General features: G+C 42.0%; 1 protein-coding gene across 13 annotated transcripts in view; it reads left to right on the top strand.

The window, feature by feature from the left end:
- NFIA (nuclear factor I A) overlaps positions 1 to 19,688 on the top strand; it is a 502,526-nt gene that overhangs the window by 419,924 nt on the left and 62,914 nt on the right. For 8 of the 13 annotated variants that reach the window (XM_006132338.4, XM_006132341.4, XM_075936113.1 and 5 more), the window contains exon 7: positions 14,662 to 14,790. The exons of the other annotated variants lie outside the window; for them this stretch is intronic. In XM_006132338.4, the coding sequence (XP_006132400.2) occupies positions 14,662 to 14,790 (129 nt within the window). The remainder of the gene's footprint in view (positions 1 to 14,661; positions 14,791 to 19,688) is intronic. 13 annotated transcript variants of the gene reach the window in all.

Consider the following 19,688-nt stretch of genomic DNA (forward strand, 5'->3'; position numbering starts at 1 on the left):
TTTCTAGGTATTCGTCTGGCTCTTTCAATTTGCTTTTTTATTTCTCTGGGTGGGTAGTTGAGATTTATAAATGCTTGGTAGAGATCCTGAAGCTTCTGGTCTCTGTCAGTGGGGTTAGAGCAGATGCGGTTGTATCGAAGGGCTTGGCTATAGACGATGGATCGTGTGGTGTGTTCTGGATGGGAGCTGGATGCATGTAGGTAACTGTATGAGTCGGTGGGTTTTCTGTAGAGAGTGGTGTCTAATTTTCCATTGTTGATTTGTACGGTGGTGTCCAGGAAGTGGATCTCTCGTGTAGAATGGTCCAGGCTGAGGTTGATGGTGGGGTGTAGGTTGTTGAAATCTCTGTGGAATATCTTATTGTATAGGGCATAGTTTGGAACTTAGTTTGTCAAAAAAAGAAGACACCAGCTGTCAGTCAGGAATAAATTCCTTCTTTACTATGTCGTTGAAGATGGCTATTGCCATCCTTTGATTTTTTTTAAAGATAAACTATTAAGGTGTGAGCTGGTTCAAACTTTGCAAGTACTACTGAATACCAATCCATTACAGTTTCCTGTGAGCACTCTTGACCTGTATGACAATACATCCATGTTCACAATTTGATGTACTGCACATGTTCAAATTGCTGTAACTTCTGTCTTTGAAATAGTGAATAAACTCTTTACCCCTAAATGGTGAAGAAATCATATGACTTGCCAGGATATCTCTGTGTAAATGAGACTTTTAAATAGCTATGATTTACCTTTAATCCCATGTAAGTACAGCCTTTTTATTAATTAAATAGTATGCTAAATGGTTATACAGGCAGTCCCCGAGTTACGCGGATCCGACTTATGTCTAGATCAGCTAGATCAGCTGGAAGTGCCGCGGGTCCAGCCCCGGGTCCTCCGCCGCTTTGCTCCGCGTCTCCCTGGTCTGCTGGCTCCCCCAGCAGACCAGGGAGACGGGGAGCAGCTTTTCTCGCCCCGGAGGAGGCGGGAGGCGGGACCAGGCGTCCCGCCGCTCCAGTCCTCCGAGGCGAGAAAATCCCTGTTCGTAACTGCGGATCCGACATAAGTAGGATCCGCGTAACTCGGGGACTGCCTGTATAACCATTTAACATACTATTTAATTAATAAAAAGGCTGTACTTACATGGGATTAAAGGTAAATCATAGCTATTTAAAAGTCTGCAGACCAGGGAGACGCTGAGCAAAGCGGCGGAGGAGCCGGGGCCGGACCCGTGGCGCTTCCAGATCAGCTGGAAGCGCCGCGGGTCCGGCCCGGGTCCTCCGCCACTTTACTCCGCATCTCCCTGGTCTGCTGGGGGGGGGGGGACGCAGCTAGTGCCCCCCCTCCCCCCAGCAGACCAGGGAGACGCGGAGCAAGCCCGGGGCCTGTGGTAGAGCAGGTGGGGCGCTGCCGGTTGATCCCGCAGCACCGCTCTTTAGCGCTACTGGACCAACCCGGCAGCACCCCAGCTGCTCTGACCCAGGAGTCCTGATTCAGCCGCTGCTGATCAGTTTTGAGCAGCGGCTGAATCAGGACGCCTGGGGCAGAGCAGCTGGGGTGCTGCTGGCTTGGTCCAGTAGCGCCGAGGAGCGGACGCGCTACTGGACCAACCCAGCAGCACCCGAGCTGCTCTGCCCCAGGCGTCCCCAAGTCAGCCACTGCTGAAACTGACCAGCGCTGACTACAGGAAGCCCGAGGCAGAGTTGCTCTGCCCCGGGCTTCCTGGAATCAGCTGCTGATTAGTTTCAGCAGCAGCTGACTTGGGGATGCGTGGGGTTCTTAAGTTGAATCTGTATGTAAGTCGGTACTGGTGTCCAGATTCAGCCACTGTTGAAACTGATCAGTTTCAGCAGCGGCTGAATCTGGATGCCAGTTCCGACTAACATACAGATTCAACTTAAGAACAAACCTACAGTCCCTATCTTGTACGTAACCCGGGGACTGCCTGTATAGAGAAATGAAGTGTTCAGAAGCAATGTTGACTTTGAACGTTTTCGTGTAATCATAAAAGTCCATTTAAAATATTAAGATGCAATAGCTAAAGTCACAGGTCTAAATAATCTGCATTTTTATCTTTATCCATCTCATAGTTTGTGATAATAAGACCATGGATGGTTTTGATCTGTGAGGGTATGTCTACACTACAAAGTTAATTCGAACTAACAGACGTTAGTTCGAATTAACTTTGATAGGCGCTACACATGCAAACCGCTAGTTCGAACTTAATTCGAACTAGTGGTGTGCTTAATTCGAACTAGGTAAACCTCATTCTACGAGGACTAACGCCTAGTTCGAATTAACTAGTTCAAATTAAGAGCTGTGTAGCCACTTAATTCGAACTAGTGGGAGGCTAGCCCTCCCCAGCTTTCCCTGGTGGCCACTCTGGGCACCACCAGTGAAACTCTTCTGCCCTCCTCCCGGCCCCGGAGCCCTTAAAGGGGCACGGTCTGGCTATGGTGCCCGTGCCAGGTGCAAGCCTTCCAGCACCCAGCCAGCAGCCCCTGCAACTGGCACGGCTCGAGCTGGCCACCTGCTGCCACCCAGCCCTCCGCCTCTTCCCAGGACCAGGCTGGCGGCTCCTGGGAGCATGCCCAGGTCCGCAAGAGGTGGGCACCCGCCTGGTCTAGTGCAAACATCGTGGACCTCATCCACGACCTCCACACTAGGCACAGGAAAGTGGCCGTCTAGGGCAGGATAGCTGCCAGCCTGGCCACCCAGGTGCAGATTGGCATGAAAATCAAGGTGGTCCACTGAGACCTCCGACCCTGAGCCCTGAGCTTAGAATGGCCGTACTGGGTCAGACCAAAGGTCCATCTAGCCCAGTAGCCTGTCTGCCGACAGCGGCCAACACTAGATACCCTGGAGAGGATGGACTGAAGACAATGACCAAGCCATTTGTCTCGTGCCATCCATCTCCAGCCTTCCACAAACAGAGGCCAGGGACACCATTCCTACCCCCTGGCTAATAGCACTCCATGGACCCAACCTCCATGACTTTATCTCACTTCTCTTTAAACTCTGTTACAGTTCTAGCCTTCACAGCCTGCTGCAGCAAGGAGTTCCACAGGTTGACTATTTGGTTTGTGAAGAAGAACTTTCTGTTGTTAGTTTGAAGCCTGTTACCCATTCATTTCATTTGGTGTCCTCTAGTCCTTCTATTATGGGAACTAATGAAGAACTTTTCTTTATGCACCCTCTCCACACCACTCGTGCTTTTATAGACCTCTATCATATCCCCCCTCAGTCTCCTCTTTTCTAAGCTGAGAAGTCCCAGTCTCTTTAGCCTCTCTTCATATGGGACCTGTTCCAAACCCCTGATCATTTTAGTTGCCCTACCCTCTCCCACCCTCTCTCTTCCCCTCTCCCACCTCCTTTTCCCAGTCTCCCCGAGTTTTGTTCAATAAAGAGAGTTTCTATTTTTGAACACACGTGTCCTTTATTTTGAACATCAGGAAGGGGAGCTAGGGAGGGGTAAGTGGAAGGAGGTGAGGGAGCAATGGGGTACGAGCCCCCGATGGGGAGGACTGGGCTGGCTCTGCGGGCTCCTCCGGGTGGAAACTCTCCTGAAGCCTCTTGATTGACTCCCCCTCCGGATGGCAGCCTGCAGCAAGTGCAGCCGGGCTGATGGCCGACTGCTGTGATGTGCCGAGTGTGGGCACTCAGGGCACTCCAAGCCAGGACTGCTTTGCAAGCGGGGAACCCCTGAGAACTGTCTGTCCGGGGTGGGGTCGGGTCCCTTTACGCACAGCCCTCGGCTAGCCTGAGGCAGCAGCTCCACACTCTAAGTCCTAATCTGATGCCCTGCTGGCACTGCTTCCGGCCATCCTTAACCTCAGTTCAGGGTCCACTCAGTGTGGACATGCTAGTTCGAATTAGCAAAACGCTAATTCGAACTAGTTTTTAAGTCTAGATGCACTAATTCGAATTAGCTTTGTTCGAATTAACTAATTTGAACTAAGTTAGTTCGAATTAGCGCTGTAGTGTAGACATACCCTTAGGGTCAACAAATGTGGAGCAAATGGTGTTTGAAAAAATAGATTCAGATTTTCTGTTCCACATTGTCTTTGGTTATTAAAAATTCCTTTGAAATTTAGCATCCATATGCATCTTCGGAAGATACAACGGAAACATAAATTTATTCTTGGTGTTTTACTTGTAAAAATATCATACCTCAGCTATAATCATATGCAAAGATTTTTAGAGGGCTTTATAAATGTCATTTGAATTTACAGTGGCATATTTTGCCTACAGCCATTGATATTCTATCTTCAAATCACACAAATAAAGGTATATTCTCTTATGGATGGCTGCAGTTTGTGCCTACTTCCATATGTAATCTACCAAATATACTGAAGAACGCTAATAAAACATTGCTGTGGAACAATCTTAATTTTACAATTTCAGCGGGCGGCTAGCTAAAGACACTTTAAAAAGACATTTTTTTCATATTTTTTTCTGTACAATAGGAAAGGATATGGTTCAGTCTAATATTTAGTTGAAATTTTAAATTTATCATGCTATACATTAAACTCGTAATTTTCAAATACAAAATTCTCATGAAATTCTATCATAAAGTCATTGGTAGTATGTGAAGTATGTCATATTAGTGACTTCACTGATTACTTCAATTTAGCTTTGCATATCAGATGTTAATCAGTTCGGATATTGTTGCACATATCCACACAAATAGATTCCTGTTCTCCTTTCTGTAAACCATGTTGTACCACAGATTTTTTTTTTCAGCAACATGGTTTCAGTGGGTACATGTCTGCTTAAAAACTGATGGTAAGATACCTACTGCAAATTACATAACTTTCTGGGCCGACTTTTCTGCCAGAATAACCTGATACCGCTCTGATGTAAATGGAATGGCATCAATTCACACTAGTAGAAATTTTTACCCTTATTATCTTTAGTGGGACAAGAATATGATTCTTATTTGCATTACAATTACAAAGGGACCTAATGGACTGGTGTCTGAATCCCATTAAATTTCAGTGTAAGTTGGGTACAGGAAACCCCTGAATTGCGACTGCCTGAGTTGTGACCCCCCCCCCCCCCCCCCACTTACCACTATTTTTTAAAGTGCAGAAGGGGCCAAAAAAAAACAACTTGTGTTTTCGGCTCACATTTATGACGATGCACGGCGCCTATCGTCAATGAAGGTTTGAGTTACGATGCCAGGAACCATTTGCGTTGCAAGTCGGGGGTCACCCGTGTCTAATTTCATTAGGCACTTTCAAAAACCCTACTCCTTATTTTTCATCAGTCTCTTTTTAGCATTTCTTTGGAACAATTACTGGTACATATGTTTTACTGACATTTTTGTTATGTTTTTGAACCGTTAGTATGTCTCTGTTGTTTTGTTATCTTAAATATTTGAGAGCCACTTGGGTACCTCGCAGATGGGTAGGTCAGTGGGTATGTAGATGGATGGATGAATAGATAATCTGCTGAAGAAACTGATATTGTATATTAACCGATTTTTTATATAGATTAGTCTAAATTGATAAATGGCAGAATAGGGACCTTTAATTTTATTTGTTTCATTTATCATTGTTCATTAAGCTGAATTTTGTTTTATGAAATGAGACACTGATTGATACAAACTGAGCAGTGATTGTGAGAGTACAGGAGAAAATGCATCCCAAACACACAAGTAGAAGAAATTCAATAAACAATAACGTGCGCTTGTTAGAAAAAGAGCAAACCCTTGTGCTGTGTGCATACTGGAGCTACAACTACAGTAAACTGACATACAACACTTACTGTGATCAAGGGCCAGCTGATGACTGATAAAATTTGTTCAGCAATAGGTATAACAAATATACTATGACTGACATTACCATGATCATCAAAATGACAGGAAACTCAGGAAGATAAGTTGAAACTTCTTCATACCAACTTTATATGGACCAACGCTTCTGTAGAATTCTGACTAACCTCATTGGCATTGTTTGGGTAATTTTCACAGTTGAATGAACAGTCCTTGAGTGATTCCCCCAACATATCAGATAATAGCAGACTTTCATTCAACAGCCAACTTGCCTTCATGCATCACCTTTTTTTTTCTGAAACAAATGTTTTGTTTTGTCCACTTCCCATTAATATTTAAGCCTCCCAGATTCCTCAGACACCATAGTACCTGAGGGTGTCATTAAAGCTCAAGGCTCTATTGCACGGTTACCTTTTAGTATGAAATTTTCTTCAAGATTCCACATCAGACAGCTCCTGGGAGCATTTTGGTAGTTATCTACATAGTTAATATCTTATTTTCAGGTTGAAATTAGTTAACACAAATATAACTAACTTGATATTGAGTTGTGTGTTATGGTGAAAAGTATATGCTATGATGGTGTTTTATCAGAAAGGTGAACTAAGGAAAACACTGAAGTCAAATTAGATGGATGTCACACTATATATATCTATTTAGACAGAGAGAGGGCATCAGTCTCTAAAGTAACTCCATTACTTTACTGCAGTTACTTCTGATTTATACCAATCTAAGTGAGAGGAGAATTTAGTGTGTGGAAGTAGGCTACTGAGTATCTATTTTCTCTGGGAATGGTTTTGTTGACTGAATTCTTACACACTGTTCTCTATTTTATTTAATAAACATCAGTCTCTTACATAGAAATTTTAAGACTCTCTGGGCATACTTTACAAAGCCTTTTTTTGTACTTCTTGTACTGGCAAGTATCAGGAGGTTTAGGGATTAAAAATATCAGTGTTCCAGTGATCCTTAAAAGATGGTGAACATGAACTATTCCTGTGCATTCACTGATTAAATTTGGGTTGGAGGTTTGCGAAGTGCAGAGTTTGGAAGGTCTAACTGCAGGACTTCATCATCAATTCAATGGCTCCAGTAACCAGAAGCACTGAAGGACAAGGATTCCATTTATGCTTGCATTTGTGCATTGAGCAGAAGAGTGTGATGCATGATCTGGAATGAACAAACTAGAGCTTTGTGTTTAGGAATTGCCAAATTAATGAAAATTCAGAATGCTTTAATTTTGAAAATATGACCAAATTCTTTGGAGAAAATATTGTTGCACACAGTTTCAAGATTTCTGTTGTCTGAATTTTCTGTTTATTGTGCACTGTTCTTAAATTTCGTTTTAACTGAAAAAACAATGAAAAATTAATACTCGCTTTCAAAAAAAAAACCACATCTTGTTCCATTTAGCACCATTATGGGCCTGCTCTAGCTCCCATTGAAGACAGTGGCAAAACGTTTCAAAAATGGGAGCATGCTGAGCCCCCATATGTTTGGCTTTTTTATATATAATCACAAGAATAAAAGTACAATAAGTTAAGGAAGAGGTGATGAACCTCTGGCACACTAACCACACATACCTCAGATGGGTTAGACTAGTGGTTCCCAACCTTTTTTGTGTCAGGGAATGGCATGCGTACTGTCAATATTTTATTTGCATATTCATTAGGCAAATAATGAATACAAAATATGCAAATAAAATGTTACTGGTCTGCCAAAAGCCCCGGCCCTCAGTGCCAGCCCTAACACCTAGAGCCCCCCCTCCACTACTGCCCAGCTCCTACCACTGACCCCAGAGTCCCCTGTACCCAACCCCCCAATGCCAGCCTCCTGTCTTCAGAGCCTCCCAGTGCCAGCCCCCCATCCCAAATACCTCAGTGTCACCCCACTACCTCTTAAAGCCTCCCAAAACCAAACCCACACCCAGTGACAGCCTCCTGTTTTCAGAGCCCCACTGCACTCAACTCCCCCAGATTTCCCCCAGTGCCTCCCCGGCCCCCAATATTAGCCCCATCCCCATAGCACCCCAGTGCCAGCCCTGCCCCACTGCTAGCCCTACCCCCAGTGCCAGCTCCCCACTCTGGATGCCCCAGTGCCCCCCAATGTCAGCCTCCTGCCTCTTAGAGCCCCCCAGCACTAGCTCCGCCCTCAGAGCCCCCAGTGCCTACTCTGTCCCCCTCACCTAGCCCTGCGCTGCCTCCTAGCCACCAGCCAAGCGCTGCTACCAAAGTCACAGCTGCTCTAAGACTGCTGCGCCGGGCTCCGCGAGGTCCTTCCACCGTACAGCAAAGTGCTCTTCTGCATACGGGAAGAGAACCTGTCCCTGCCCGGTGCTGGTTGACTGAGAAGCAGAGCAGGACATGCCTCTCCCACAGCAAGGATAAGCACCGGGCAGTGTATCCCAGTCCCGCCCCCACAGATACCGCGGCCAGGCTGCCAGAGTCTCAGACCAGCGGTTAAGAACACAGAGGCCCACAGATCCTAGTGGCACGGTTCACTGTTCCCAGACAATGGGATCTGTGTGAAGTGGTGGCCCGGACTGTACTGCTTCCCACAACTCCTGCTGGCCAGGAACTGTAAACCATGGCCACTGGGAGCTGCAGAGCTCCGTGCCCGCGAATGGTCAGATAAACAAAACATCTGATGGCTCTCCATAGGCTAACCTTGTCAAATCGCATGTGGGCTGCAGGTTTCCCCACCACTGAGTGAAGATACCCACGTCAATTTCCACCAGCATTAGACGATAAAATCCCTCGATTTTCCTTTTCTATTTTGCAGTTAGATTCCCTGTTTATTCTGCAGTTAAAATTGTCAAACAAGATGAAAATGCCATAGGCCTGTTTCTCTTCTTAGTTACAGTCAGGGAGAATCTGACACAGTCTGTATGAAATCTGTGTCTCCTAACAAGAAATGTAGCGCTCATCAGTGATTTGGGCTTCATAGCTCCATGGGAATAGTAAGAACTACCCTGGAAACCTATATGGGCTACCCAGAACTGAACTCAGGCAGTGTTAACTTCTTCCTCATAGCATGTGACTAGGAAGGGACAGGGAATGGGTGAAGGTTTGGCTTCCCTGCATATTCACTGGTCAGACAGTTGGTTTGGGAGACATTATAATTTGCTGCTGCCCTGCCGCATACAGGAAAGAGGAACAAATTGTCATTCCACATCACAGTACCACCTGGCATGGTACGAATTATCCACCAGCTATCCTTATTCAGCGCTGTGCCTGATGTTGAAGTCTATGCCTTAGTGTGTTGAAATCACTGTGCTATCAGTTCTCAGACATGGGTGCTAAAATTTAGTCATCTGTCTGAGGTTGAATACCTCAGCTTTTAATCTGTTTATCTTCACAACATCCCTGTGAGGTGAGGAAGCACAATTAAATAAGCGGCCTGTTTTTAGAGGCGTAGAGACCCCATATCACCACCAGTTGAAGTCAGTGGGACTGAATAAGAATTGCAGTACCTGGGCCATTTTTTTCTGGATGATTAAACTTCAGTCCCATGTGATTTTGCTTTCCTGAAAGAAGCTACAGTGGAATTGACCAGCCCTGAAAAATATTAACTTAAGGTACATTACGCAACATGCTTATTTAGAAATAAGCTATCTTGGATTTTTTTTCTGAAATAGCTTATTTTGAAATAGCACTTCTACACTACAGAGAAGCCTCAAAATTAGTCCAAGGAGGGTTCCCTAATGTGGATGTGCTACCTCGATTTAGAGCCCCCAGGAAACACTGGTGATAATTACTTTGAATGACCCTAGGAAGGAGCTATTTCAAAATAGAAGCAGTGGAGCATCCACACTACTGATATTCCCAAATAGCCATTTCAGAATAAGCATTATTCCTTGTGGAATGAGGTATACAGATTTCAAAATAAGCCGTCCATTATTTTTAAATTATTTAAAAATAACGGAATTATTGTGTAGATGCTCACGCTGTTATTTCGAAATAAGTCATTATTTCAAAGTAACTGTGCTGTGTAGATGCACCCTCAGAAAATAAAATATGAATATATGAAATGGATGGACTAAGGAATATGCAGGATATATCAGGCACATCAACCAAACATATGGTGCTAAGTGAGAGGGGGTTTTTTTAATTGAAAAAAAAAGTCATTTCTGGCAGTCTCAGGGATGATGTCACATGGCTGTGATAAATTTAGAAGAATGGGACATGTTTTGGCTTGTTCTTGGAAACCTTTTTCTTGCATGTAGACTGTATTTCTTCTTTTCTTAACCCATTCATAGAATGTTTGAATTTTGCTTCAAAGGCACCGTGCTAGTGCATCGTAAAATGTGAATGATATTAACTGCTTTGCATTGCATAACTTACTGCTATACCTCTTCCATCTTAAAGGACAAAATATACTCATCCTCCTGTTCTGTTCTTAGTCAAGTTTAAATTAAATAATTAAAATCTTGTTTGTATATTATGATGAACTTTGAAGCAGCTGTTTTCCCCTTGAGATCTGGTTTATACAATCCCTTATAATAAAGTAATAATTTAGCATGAAAAGTAAGACAAGATAAAAAATCCAGTAGTGTCTATTGTTTTAAAACCAAACCATTTAACAATAGGTTAAAATGATGGTAATGGGGAACAGTTAATTATAATTCTGGCATCACATTGTTTTTCTACCCATTGGTTATTTCACAACTAATTTTATAGTAGAAAGCTCTCTTTGTACATTACAGCTGTCTTGACCTTATAAAAACCTTTCCCATTAGATAATGACACCACTCAGCATTGCCATAGTTCAAGATCATTTGGCCTTTTCATTATAAATCCTCATCTTTAGGTGTTTATAACTCAGACATGTGAATTTGTCTGGGGTCGGTACATATACGTTCTAACCTCAGAAGAGAGTTTTGTTCTAAACAAAAGTTGGCTTAAATCAATTAAGCAGTTTTATAGCACTAGAGCAGAAGAAAGTTTATGGGCTGTCTAAAATGTTTTATAGCCCTCAAGTAGTCGCACTAGAGACTGTAGTGAAAAGTGGAACACTGCTCTTACCTGCACATGGGTTATGATCTGTTAGAACGGCTGTGTGTGCAGTACCACTGATTGTGCTCTTGTTACAACCCTAACACACTCATTCCCTCCTCTGAATTTCAGTGCAGAGATCTGCCACTGAGGTACTCTGCATTTCCTGGCCCTTACTACAAAGGGGGAACCTCAATATTGCCACTGCATCTGGGACCTTGTGTGCCCAGCCATGTGAACAGGGGATGTGCTCTTAAGGTGGAGATAAACATTTAATTAAGTTGAACCTTTCTAGTCCAGCACCCTCAGGATCTGACTGGTGCCGAACCAGAGAATTTGCTGAACCTCAGGAGGTCAGTATTGTCTAGCAACATTACCAACTCTACCACGGCTTACTGGGCTCTTATAAGACATTTATGGGTAAATTAGAGCCAAATAACAGCACAGAACATGGAGAGCCAGGGTTGGTGGCTGTAAACAAGCTTTATGAGATAATGGGAAATGTGGCCACACCCATGATAAGTGGACATCCAGCTAACTAAAATCATGCTGGACCAAGGTTGTTGCTGAACCAATGAGTGCTGAATTAGAAAGGTTCAACTTGTACCTTATTTGGAAAATATTTAAGCATGAATAGCACTTGTTACTCCTGTTTATTAATTACACCACAGTATAATTGTGCTCGGGATTGAGGATTAAAATTCAGTCCTTTCTCTGTATTCAGTGCCTGTCTTCAGCTCCCCAGCACGAAAGCAAGTATATGAGTTGAATCCTCCCAGCCTTCTCCCCTGGTGCACCGAGCAAGCTTTGTGGCCAAGTGCAAAGGGGATGGCATAGTCCTTTCCCCTTTAGAGAATCTCAGATTAAATTTCATAGCTACCCCAAAGGAGCACTTCCTCTTCTCCGTTTAGCATAATACTATGATTAGCCATAGCAACCAAGGTTGTACTTATGCATATACAGAATATGCAGTTGTGTAGGGCACATGAAAATTTGGGTCACCACTGGGTCTTAACATCCACCCACCCACCCGCTTTTCTTATCCCTGGTCTGCGATTTCACTTCCTCCAGAGAGGATTTAGTTAACTTAAAAATGAAAAAGTCTCCAGACCTATTAGCGGAACATTGAACCTATGAAAGAGCCATTCTAATGATAATGAAGCCATTTGACAACCTCAGATATATACTGTCAGTTTCTGAATTTACTGTGTTAGTCTAGAGGACCTTACTTGAAAATTTGCTTTACAAGTATTTCATTAGTGTGTTGCTGAAGATTATAAAATCACATTTCTAAAAAATCAGCCCCACCATAGGCTGCCATCAGGCATAGTAGCACCAGTTTAATAGTACTGTGTACAGCCCCATTAATCCTAAGGATAGCCCTTCTAGCCACTGGGATGACTCATTACATGGTCATCTCCTCCCTTGCACATGCGTGCAAGCCCATGGACAGTCTGGTGTACTGAGTATGCACACATGTTTATACTGGTGTACATGAATGGCCACATACAGAGACACAATATATAAATATTTGAAATTGCCACTTGGACTATGACATGGCTACTGTTTTTATTGAGGAATAATATCTTTGCTTGCTGTGGAGGGACACATTTAAACATAAAGTTATAAGTAACTGAAACATGGCTTCCATACGTGCCCAAGTAGCACCTGCTAGCATAGTATGTACTCATTAAGCTCCAGCAAAGCCGACCGTCTCTGTGGGTCCCTGCCCTGGCAAGGTTGGCGAGGGAGGGGAGGAGGTTGGCTTCATGCTTCTGGAAGGGGCAGGGCTGAGGGCAGCCAGACCCACCCCTTACCACTGTCTGGTGCTCTGGCAGCTGTGTAAAGGGCCTCGGGCTTCTGCAATAGTGGCAATGGATGCCCCGGACCTTTTGAATCACCAGGCCCTGGAGCATCTGCGTCCTTTGTCCTCTCCCCCACTTTCCCCCGTAAGTGGGCCTGTTAAGCTCCATTCTTTTTGTGACATCACAAATCCATTTGGCCAATAGATTAGAAGGCAACTTTGGGACAGATTGCATCCTAAAGATTGTTAATATTTCATTCACATATATGATATTAAACCCACCTTCACATCCCCTCCTCCCATCAAAAGGATGTATCATAACTGTAGAAAATCATGAGAAAATAATATATCCCCTTTTTGTTGCATTGTGCCATAGTCCATCTACTCTAAACTTTTGTTTTAAAATAAAATCAAGTTGTTAACTTTTTCCTGCTATGAAAAAACAGCCAGCACCAGGTGATAGAAAACAGTCTCTAGACAAACGCTAGTTGCTACAAAATGGGACTTTACCTACTCCCCCTCTTTACTTAACTTTCTGATATGTATGCAACAAAACTTAATTGGGCCCATTAAGATTCCACTCCTGCAATGCACAAGCACACTGCCTTGTGTTGTAAATTATATTTTTGGGGACTATAAAGCTACCATTATTAAGAATAATCATTTTTCTTTTGTGCTATTTCAACTGTAGCCTAAAGAATTTGACCTTATTTTTTCTGCATATCTATCAATAGATAGATATACTGAAAATGAGCTATAAATGCAGTGTGGACAGTCTGAACATGTGTGTATGTATGTTTGTGGTAATATAGAAATTCACATACACATATTAAGGCAGTGTACTAAACATAGCAGATTTTGGTAAGTCCATTGCAAAACATCCATTCTACTAATATTTGTAATATTACCTCAGAGCTGAATGACCCACAGAGTTGATATGATATTAACAAAAATGGGTCACATGGAAGAATAAATCCAAAGGGTCATATTAACATTGCATCAGGGCTGAAGGTCAATATAATGTCAATAGAAATGTTGTCATCCCAGTGATGGTTCTGTTTTCCATGGGAAGCCTCTGCTATGTATTCATAGGTATTGAACTGCTATGAAACAAAATAATTGTGACTTTAATATAAAAATATATTAAAAATATAAAAATATAAAAAAGAAAGAAAGCAAAGATAACCACACAAATAATTTTAAAATAACTGAGTTTGAACTAAGCTGTGAAAGGATAAGAGAATTCAGAATCTGAAGTGAGATTCCTTTCTCTCCTTGGCTATGTCTACACTGGCGCTATCTTGTGCCAGAAATATGCAAATGAGGCTAAGCGTGGAATATCGCAGAGCCTCATTTGCATATCTAATGAGCCACCATTTTTGCGGAAGAGGCTCTTGCGCCAGAAGGAGCGTCTACACTGTCCCTTCTTGCGCAAGAAAAACCCTCTTACGCAATGCCATTATTCCTGAAAATAATCAGCATAACGGCATTGCGTAAGAGATTTTTCTTGCGCAAGAAGAGGCAGTGTAGACGCTCCTTCTGGCGCAAGAGCGTCTTCCGCAAAATGGCGGCTCATTAGATATGCAAATGAGGCTTGGCGATATCCCACACTTAGCCTCATTTGCATATTTCTGGCGCAATATAGCACCAGTGTAGACATAGCCCTTGTGTATTGCTCTTGCAGCACACTTAAAATACCCATGTGCAATAGTTTAATAAAATAGTATGAGTTAAGGGCCAATTAGCGGAGTTAACTGTTAAAACCATGTAAAATCCAAGTGCTATAACTATTACAAGTTTCTATAAAATAAAGCATAGTTAGGATTTAATAGTAACAACAAATAAGCTGTATCTTATCTGTACTTCAGATTTAAAAAGAAAAGTATGGCTGCATTTTAGTACTTATTGCTCAGAGCAAACCAGGGCTGCTTCTGCCCCAAAAAGATCATAAATAAAAGTGAGCTTTCAGCTTGTTGTATTCAATTGTATTTGTCCTTTAAGCTTATTTAGCTGCTTCTGCACCCACTTTCACAATGCATAGGCTGTCGTTCCATGACCTAGCATTATTAAATTGCACTTATCAATCATTCTTGCCAGGAATGCCATCGCCAACCACATTAAAGAAGTCAGAGAAGTCTGGTTTCAGCAGTCCCTCGCCTTCGCAGACCTCCTCCCTTGGAACGGCATTCACCCAGCATCATCGACCTGTCATTACAGGACCCAGAGGTGAGGCCTTACCCAAGAGCCCAGAATCAGCTTAAACTTTAGCCTCCATATCCTGAATCATCATTGTTTTCTACAGAAAGTCATCATCAGCTTGTGACACACATGATAAGAGATTTTGCTATTTCAAAGCCGGTAGCCTGAAGGTTTCAGTGATTGAGAAATGAGTTTGGTTACTATATTCAGTTTGTTAATATTTCTGACAATTCAACTATTTTCCAATCAGAAAAATTAGAGAACGTGTTACATGCTCTGTGTTTTTATTGTCCATATCAGTAGAGGTTCAATTTACCTGCTTAATAAGGAGACTCCTCATTCAACATCTAACTGTGCTAATCTTCTTTCCACATCCTGGGTTTTCATTGCATGTCATTTTGTATTCAAGCTGTTGGCATCAGTGTGCTGGAGAACTGCCCTCATTAGTGTACTCCTTTGAAGTTGTAGATTGGTTCCTACAATGCTTTGGCTGGTTTTCTTCACAATATTTTCTGACTGGCTTTTCAAATAAAACAGATATCCTCTGGGCCTCCATCTACTTATACATTTGTCAGAGAGATATATCCACATTAACCTAGAAACAATAAATATGATACACAATTCACATTAGAAAGGGAGCACACTTCTGCACAGTGCTGTCCACAAATGAGTGAATCATTTAGCAAATCTTCAGTGTGAAAATATATATGTATAAATGAAATAATTCTAACAGTTCTTTTTGCCATGGGGTTTTGCTTTCTTCAGAATAATTATTGTTCCTAGGTCAGATGTGAAAGTCATACTAGCAAATCATACCTTGAAAAAATAAAGTCCACACTTGGTATTTTCCATTTTACAAGATGTATCATTATATCAGCGTAACCAGGAATAATTATATTTTATTGTCTATTCTACTACATACTGTTAGGGGATTGTGCATAAGTCTGTGGCATTTCATCAGTGTAAAATTAATATGAGTTTAGAATCAGGCTAAATGATTCAATGCAGTCTTAGAAATTTACAGCATACTGGATTAATCAGTGAAGTCTACCTGTTGGCTGTTAATTGTACAAGAATTATTTTTTCCTGTGGGGACTAAGCTACCAGGCAGACATGTAATATATTATAAAAATCCTTGATAATTGGTGATAATAAGAAGGCATGAATGAAATGAAAGTTACATTAACAACATAGTTTGCTGCACACCAACTGATACTACATTCCTGCCTTGTAATAATACTCTTAGACTTTCTGCTCTTTGTCTCTGTACTGTTGACTAGTTGGTTAACAAATCCTATTCAGAATTTAGTTAGATTTTACCTTATACCTATTTCACATGAGATATACCAGATCAATAATGCACCCATTTGTGCTTTTACTTAAACCTTAGTGTATTTTGAATTATGTGGTTAATACAAAAACGTGTCACTAAAGAAGCTTTGTTCAAATTTATCTACAGTATCTTTTATTATATTTAATGTGCAGTCAGGGAAATCTGCCATGTGTATGAGGAGACTATATATAAGGGTACATAGAATTTCAAAGATCAAATTATAATAATTCTCTTCTGCAATTTTATTTTTAAATGTTGGAAGAAAATGTACGAATTACCTCTACAGAAGAGTATCACAGTTCCTAGTGTATTAAACAAAAATCTGCTTTTTTCAGCATCAGCCAGTGAGATCTTGTTGCACTTGAGGGTCACTCACTAACATTTTTATGGATTGTCAAGAAAATGCTACTCTCTCTTACTATCTGGGTTCCTTTCTAATCCTTTTAAGAGTATCACCCAGAAGGAGCTTGTTCCAAACTGGAATCTTTATTGGATAGATGGCTCCTCTCCAGGACTCTCTTTCCACTGATCACTGGCTGTCTTTATTCCTCTTCTCCAACCATTGTTCTGTTCCGAGGTGGATTTCTATATTACCATCTGCAAATCCAGACTGTGACCTTTGTTCAATCCCCCAATGTGTACATTAGAATCAGCAGCAGAGGAGGAAGGAGAGAAGCTTTTCAAGCATAAAAAGATGACACTTAAGGAACAATAACCTCATTATATTTTCCAAACAGTTATTATATATTACTTATTATTGGCAGTTTCACAACTTAGTGGCAAAATCCCAAGTAAAAATGTAGAGTACACTGTCTCTTCACCTTGTATGGTGGGAAATCTCCATGAATTCACTTACATAATGTATTTCTGGCCAGCAGATAGTCATGAATATTTTGGGAGTAAATATAGTTCAGAAAAAAACATGCTGCTGAGAAAAAATCAGCAAGAAAAAAGTTGTATATAGCTAGGTCACAGTCAGAATAAACCCCCAAGTTAACCAAACATTTAGGATTTTATCTTCCTTTGGGGGAGGGGTGTGCACATACAAACATTTCACATTGATACTAATATAAATTATATGCCCACAATTTCCAAAATAAAGAGCAAAGAAATATGTTTAGAATGTTTAAGTGATATGTTATTGGCAGTCCACTATTTTTAAGTTCTTCATCACACGCTTGCAGCTTTCATAATGTTCCAAATATTCCTTGGAACCCTATTCTAGTGCACTTAGTCTGCAAATGACTAAGGATTCACAAAGCCTTTTGGGGCAGTGTGCAGAAAGAAACATTGTGAGGACAAAGCGTTGTGGGGGTCAGGGTAAGGAAGCCGATACAAAAGTGGATGTGTCTGTTGTGAAATGTTGCACTGAATGAAACAGTTAGAAAACCCCATGGAATGGTCTGAAGTAAGCTACAGGTTGAACCTGCCTGGTCTGGCACCCTTGGTTCCCAAACAAGGGAATTTTCCAGATATAGGGAGGTCAGGCGTCTGGGCTCTCCTGGGTCTCTCCTCCTGGCTGCTGCCCTAAGAGAACCCGGAGGCCTGACCTTTTCCAGTCCACCTGCTTGTCTCTGCACTCCCAGTCAGTTCCTGGGGCTTTGCTCCCTGCCCCCCAACCCTGTGCGGGGCAGCAGCTGTTCCCAGAGTTCCATGGCCCTGCGCATTGAGCAGCAGCTGCTCCTGGTTCTCCCTGCCACCCAGTCACTGCAGGCTGTCATTGAACAGACCAGCTTCTCTCCCAGTCATGCTCAACCTCTGTGGCTGGGGCACTCTGGTCTAGCAACATATGTGGTCCTGGAGGACCACAGATGTTGCCAGACCAGAGAGTCCTGGACAAGAAAGGTTTAACCAGTGCTGTGCTGTACTATGGAGAGCTTTGTGTGGCAGCTTCTCCTTTGTGCTGCTGCTGCTGCCATTGGTTAACTAAGCTATGCAATGGCCATCTGACAAAGTCTGGGTCTGGATGAAGGATCAGATGTGCAGTGAGTCCTGGCACAAGGATCCTTGTTCTTTAATTACTGTCCATTCTGTTTCCTACTGCCAACATATAGTGGTAGATTATAAGCTACCAAAGTAATTCATGCATCCCCACTTAAAGTCACTTTTTCTGGGTGTGAGTCACTTAAGCTTCTCTGGAGCAGGAAACATAGGACTCAAACTAAGGAATTATATCTGGCAGCAGGCAACATTACGTATAGCCTTACTTTTAAGATATGAAATTACTCTCAGCTTTAGAATAAATCACAAAGTCTTGAAAATTCAGGCACCTAGATTTTTATTTCTTAAATAATATTCTGTCATTACACAAGAGTGGTGGTGATGGTAATCAGTGTATTCCAACAAAAAAGTGGTTATGCATTGCAAAGCCAAGCTGATTCCCAGCCACTAGTCTGCTTGTAATCTTTACCATGACTGTGTAGTCCTTCAGGCCGAGGGAGGGAGGGAAGAAGGAAGGAAGGAAGGAATACTTTAGTGAGAAATATGGAGTGACACAAATGCCTAGACCAGAGGATGTGGCAGAAAGAACACAAAGCAACGGATGTATGGACAGAAGAGAGAATTGCAGGGAAAAACACTAGGGGAGTGCCTAATATCTTAATTTTTTCCCCACATAGTACAGTATTTCCACTGAGACTTGGATGGTCATCAAAGTGTGGCATTATGCTTCAGAACTATGCCTGTTGGTTGCCTGTAAAACTAACATGCAGCTATTAATTTAGTGAATTTGTATTAACTGACTTTAATGGAGTGGGTTATGTACAGTGAGGGCACATCTACACAGCAGGACAAAAGTCAAATTAAGCTACGTCAATTGTGTATCCTAAGTTGAAATAGCTTATTTCAGTGTTTGGTGCTGTCTACACAGCAGGAAGTCGAAGGAAGAACACTCTTCCTTCGACTTCCTTTATTCCTTGAAAAACGAGGGTTACAGGAGTAGGAGTAAGAAGTCCTTCAGCTCACCATTATTTCAAAATAATGGCTTGCAGTTTTATTTTGTTATTTTGGAATAACAACTGTTGTTCTGAAATAACGCTGTTGTCTAGACGTATCCTGAGTGATGTATACGTTGTGAAATAATTTATTCCAGAAAGGCATATCTACAGCTGCCCCTAGATATTCCTTCAGATTGCTGGTTGTAGTGAAACTACAAATATACCAAAGCTAGAAACTTTAATAATTGATGTGTAAGACATTAAAGACAAGCCAAACAACCAGGATGGATTGATTTAAATCAAAGTGAATTAAATCTCACAAAAAAATTGATTTAAATCAAGTTACCAGAAAAGCTAAGACAGACTGTGCTTAGAGTACACTTAAGTTTGAAGTAAGCCCTATTGAACTCACTGGCAAGTCTGTTTTTTTGCAAAAACAAGTAAAAAATGGGGTTCCCTTGGAAAAGCTGAGTTATGCTAAAGTAAAATAGGGAATAAACTTATGGCATCACCATTATGGTCTGTTGCTATGATGTTCCAAAATAAGGGGCTTCTATCCATTATAAAATAAGAAAATGACACTCAGTGGCAATTGGCAGCTCTAGATTTCTCTTACTGCAGCTTTGTGTACTGTATACTTGAGTGATAGATTCTAA

Source organism: Pelodiscus sinensis, chromosome 9 (assembly GCF_049634645.1).
Source record: "Pelodiscus sinensis isolate JC-2024 chromosome 9, ASM4963464v1, whole genome shotgun sequence".
NCBI lineage: Eukaryota > Metazoa > Chordata > Testudines > Trionychidae > Pelodiscus > Pelodiscus sinensis.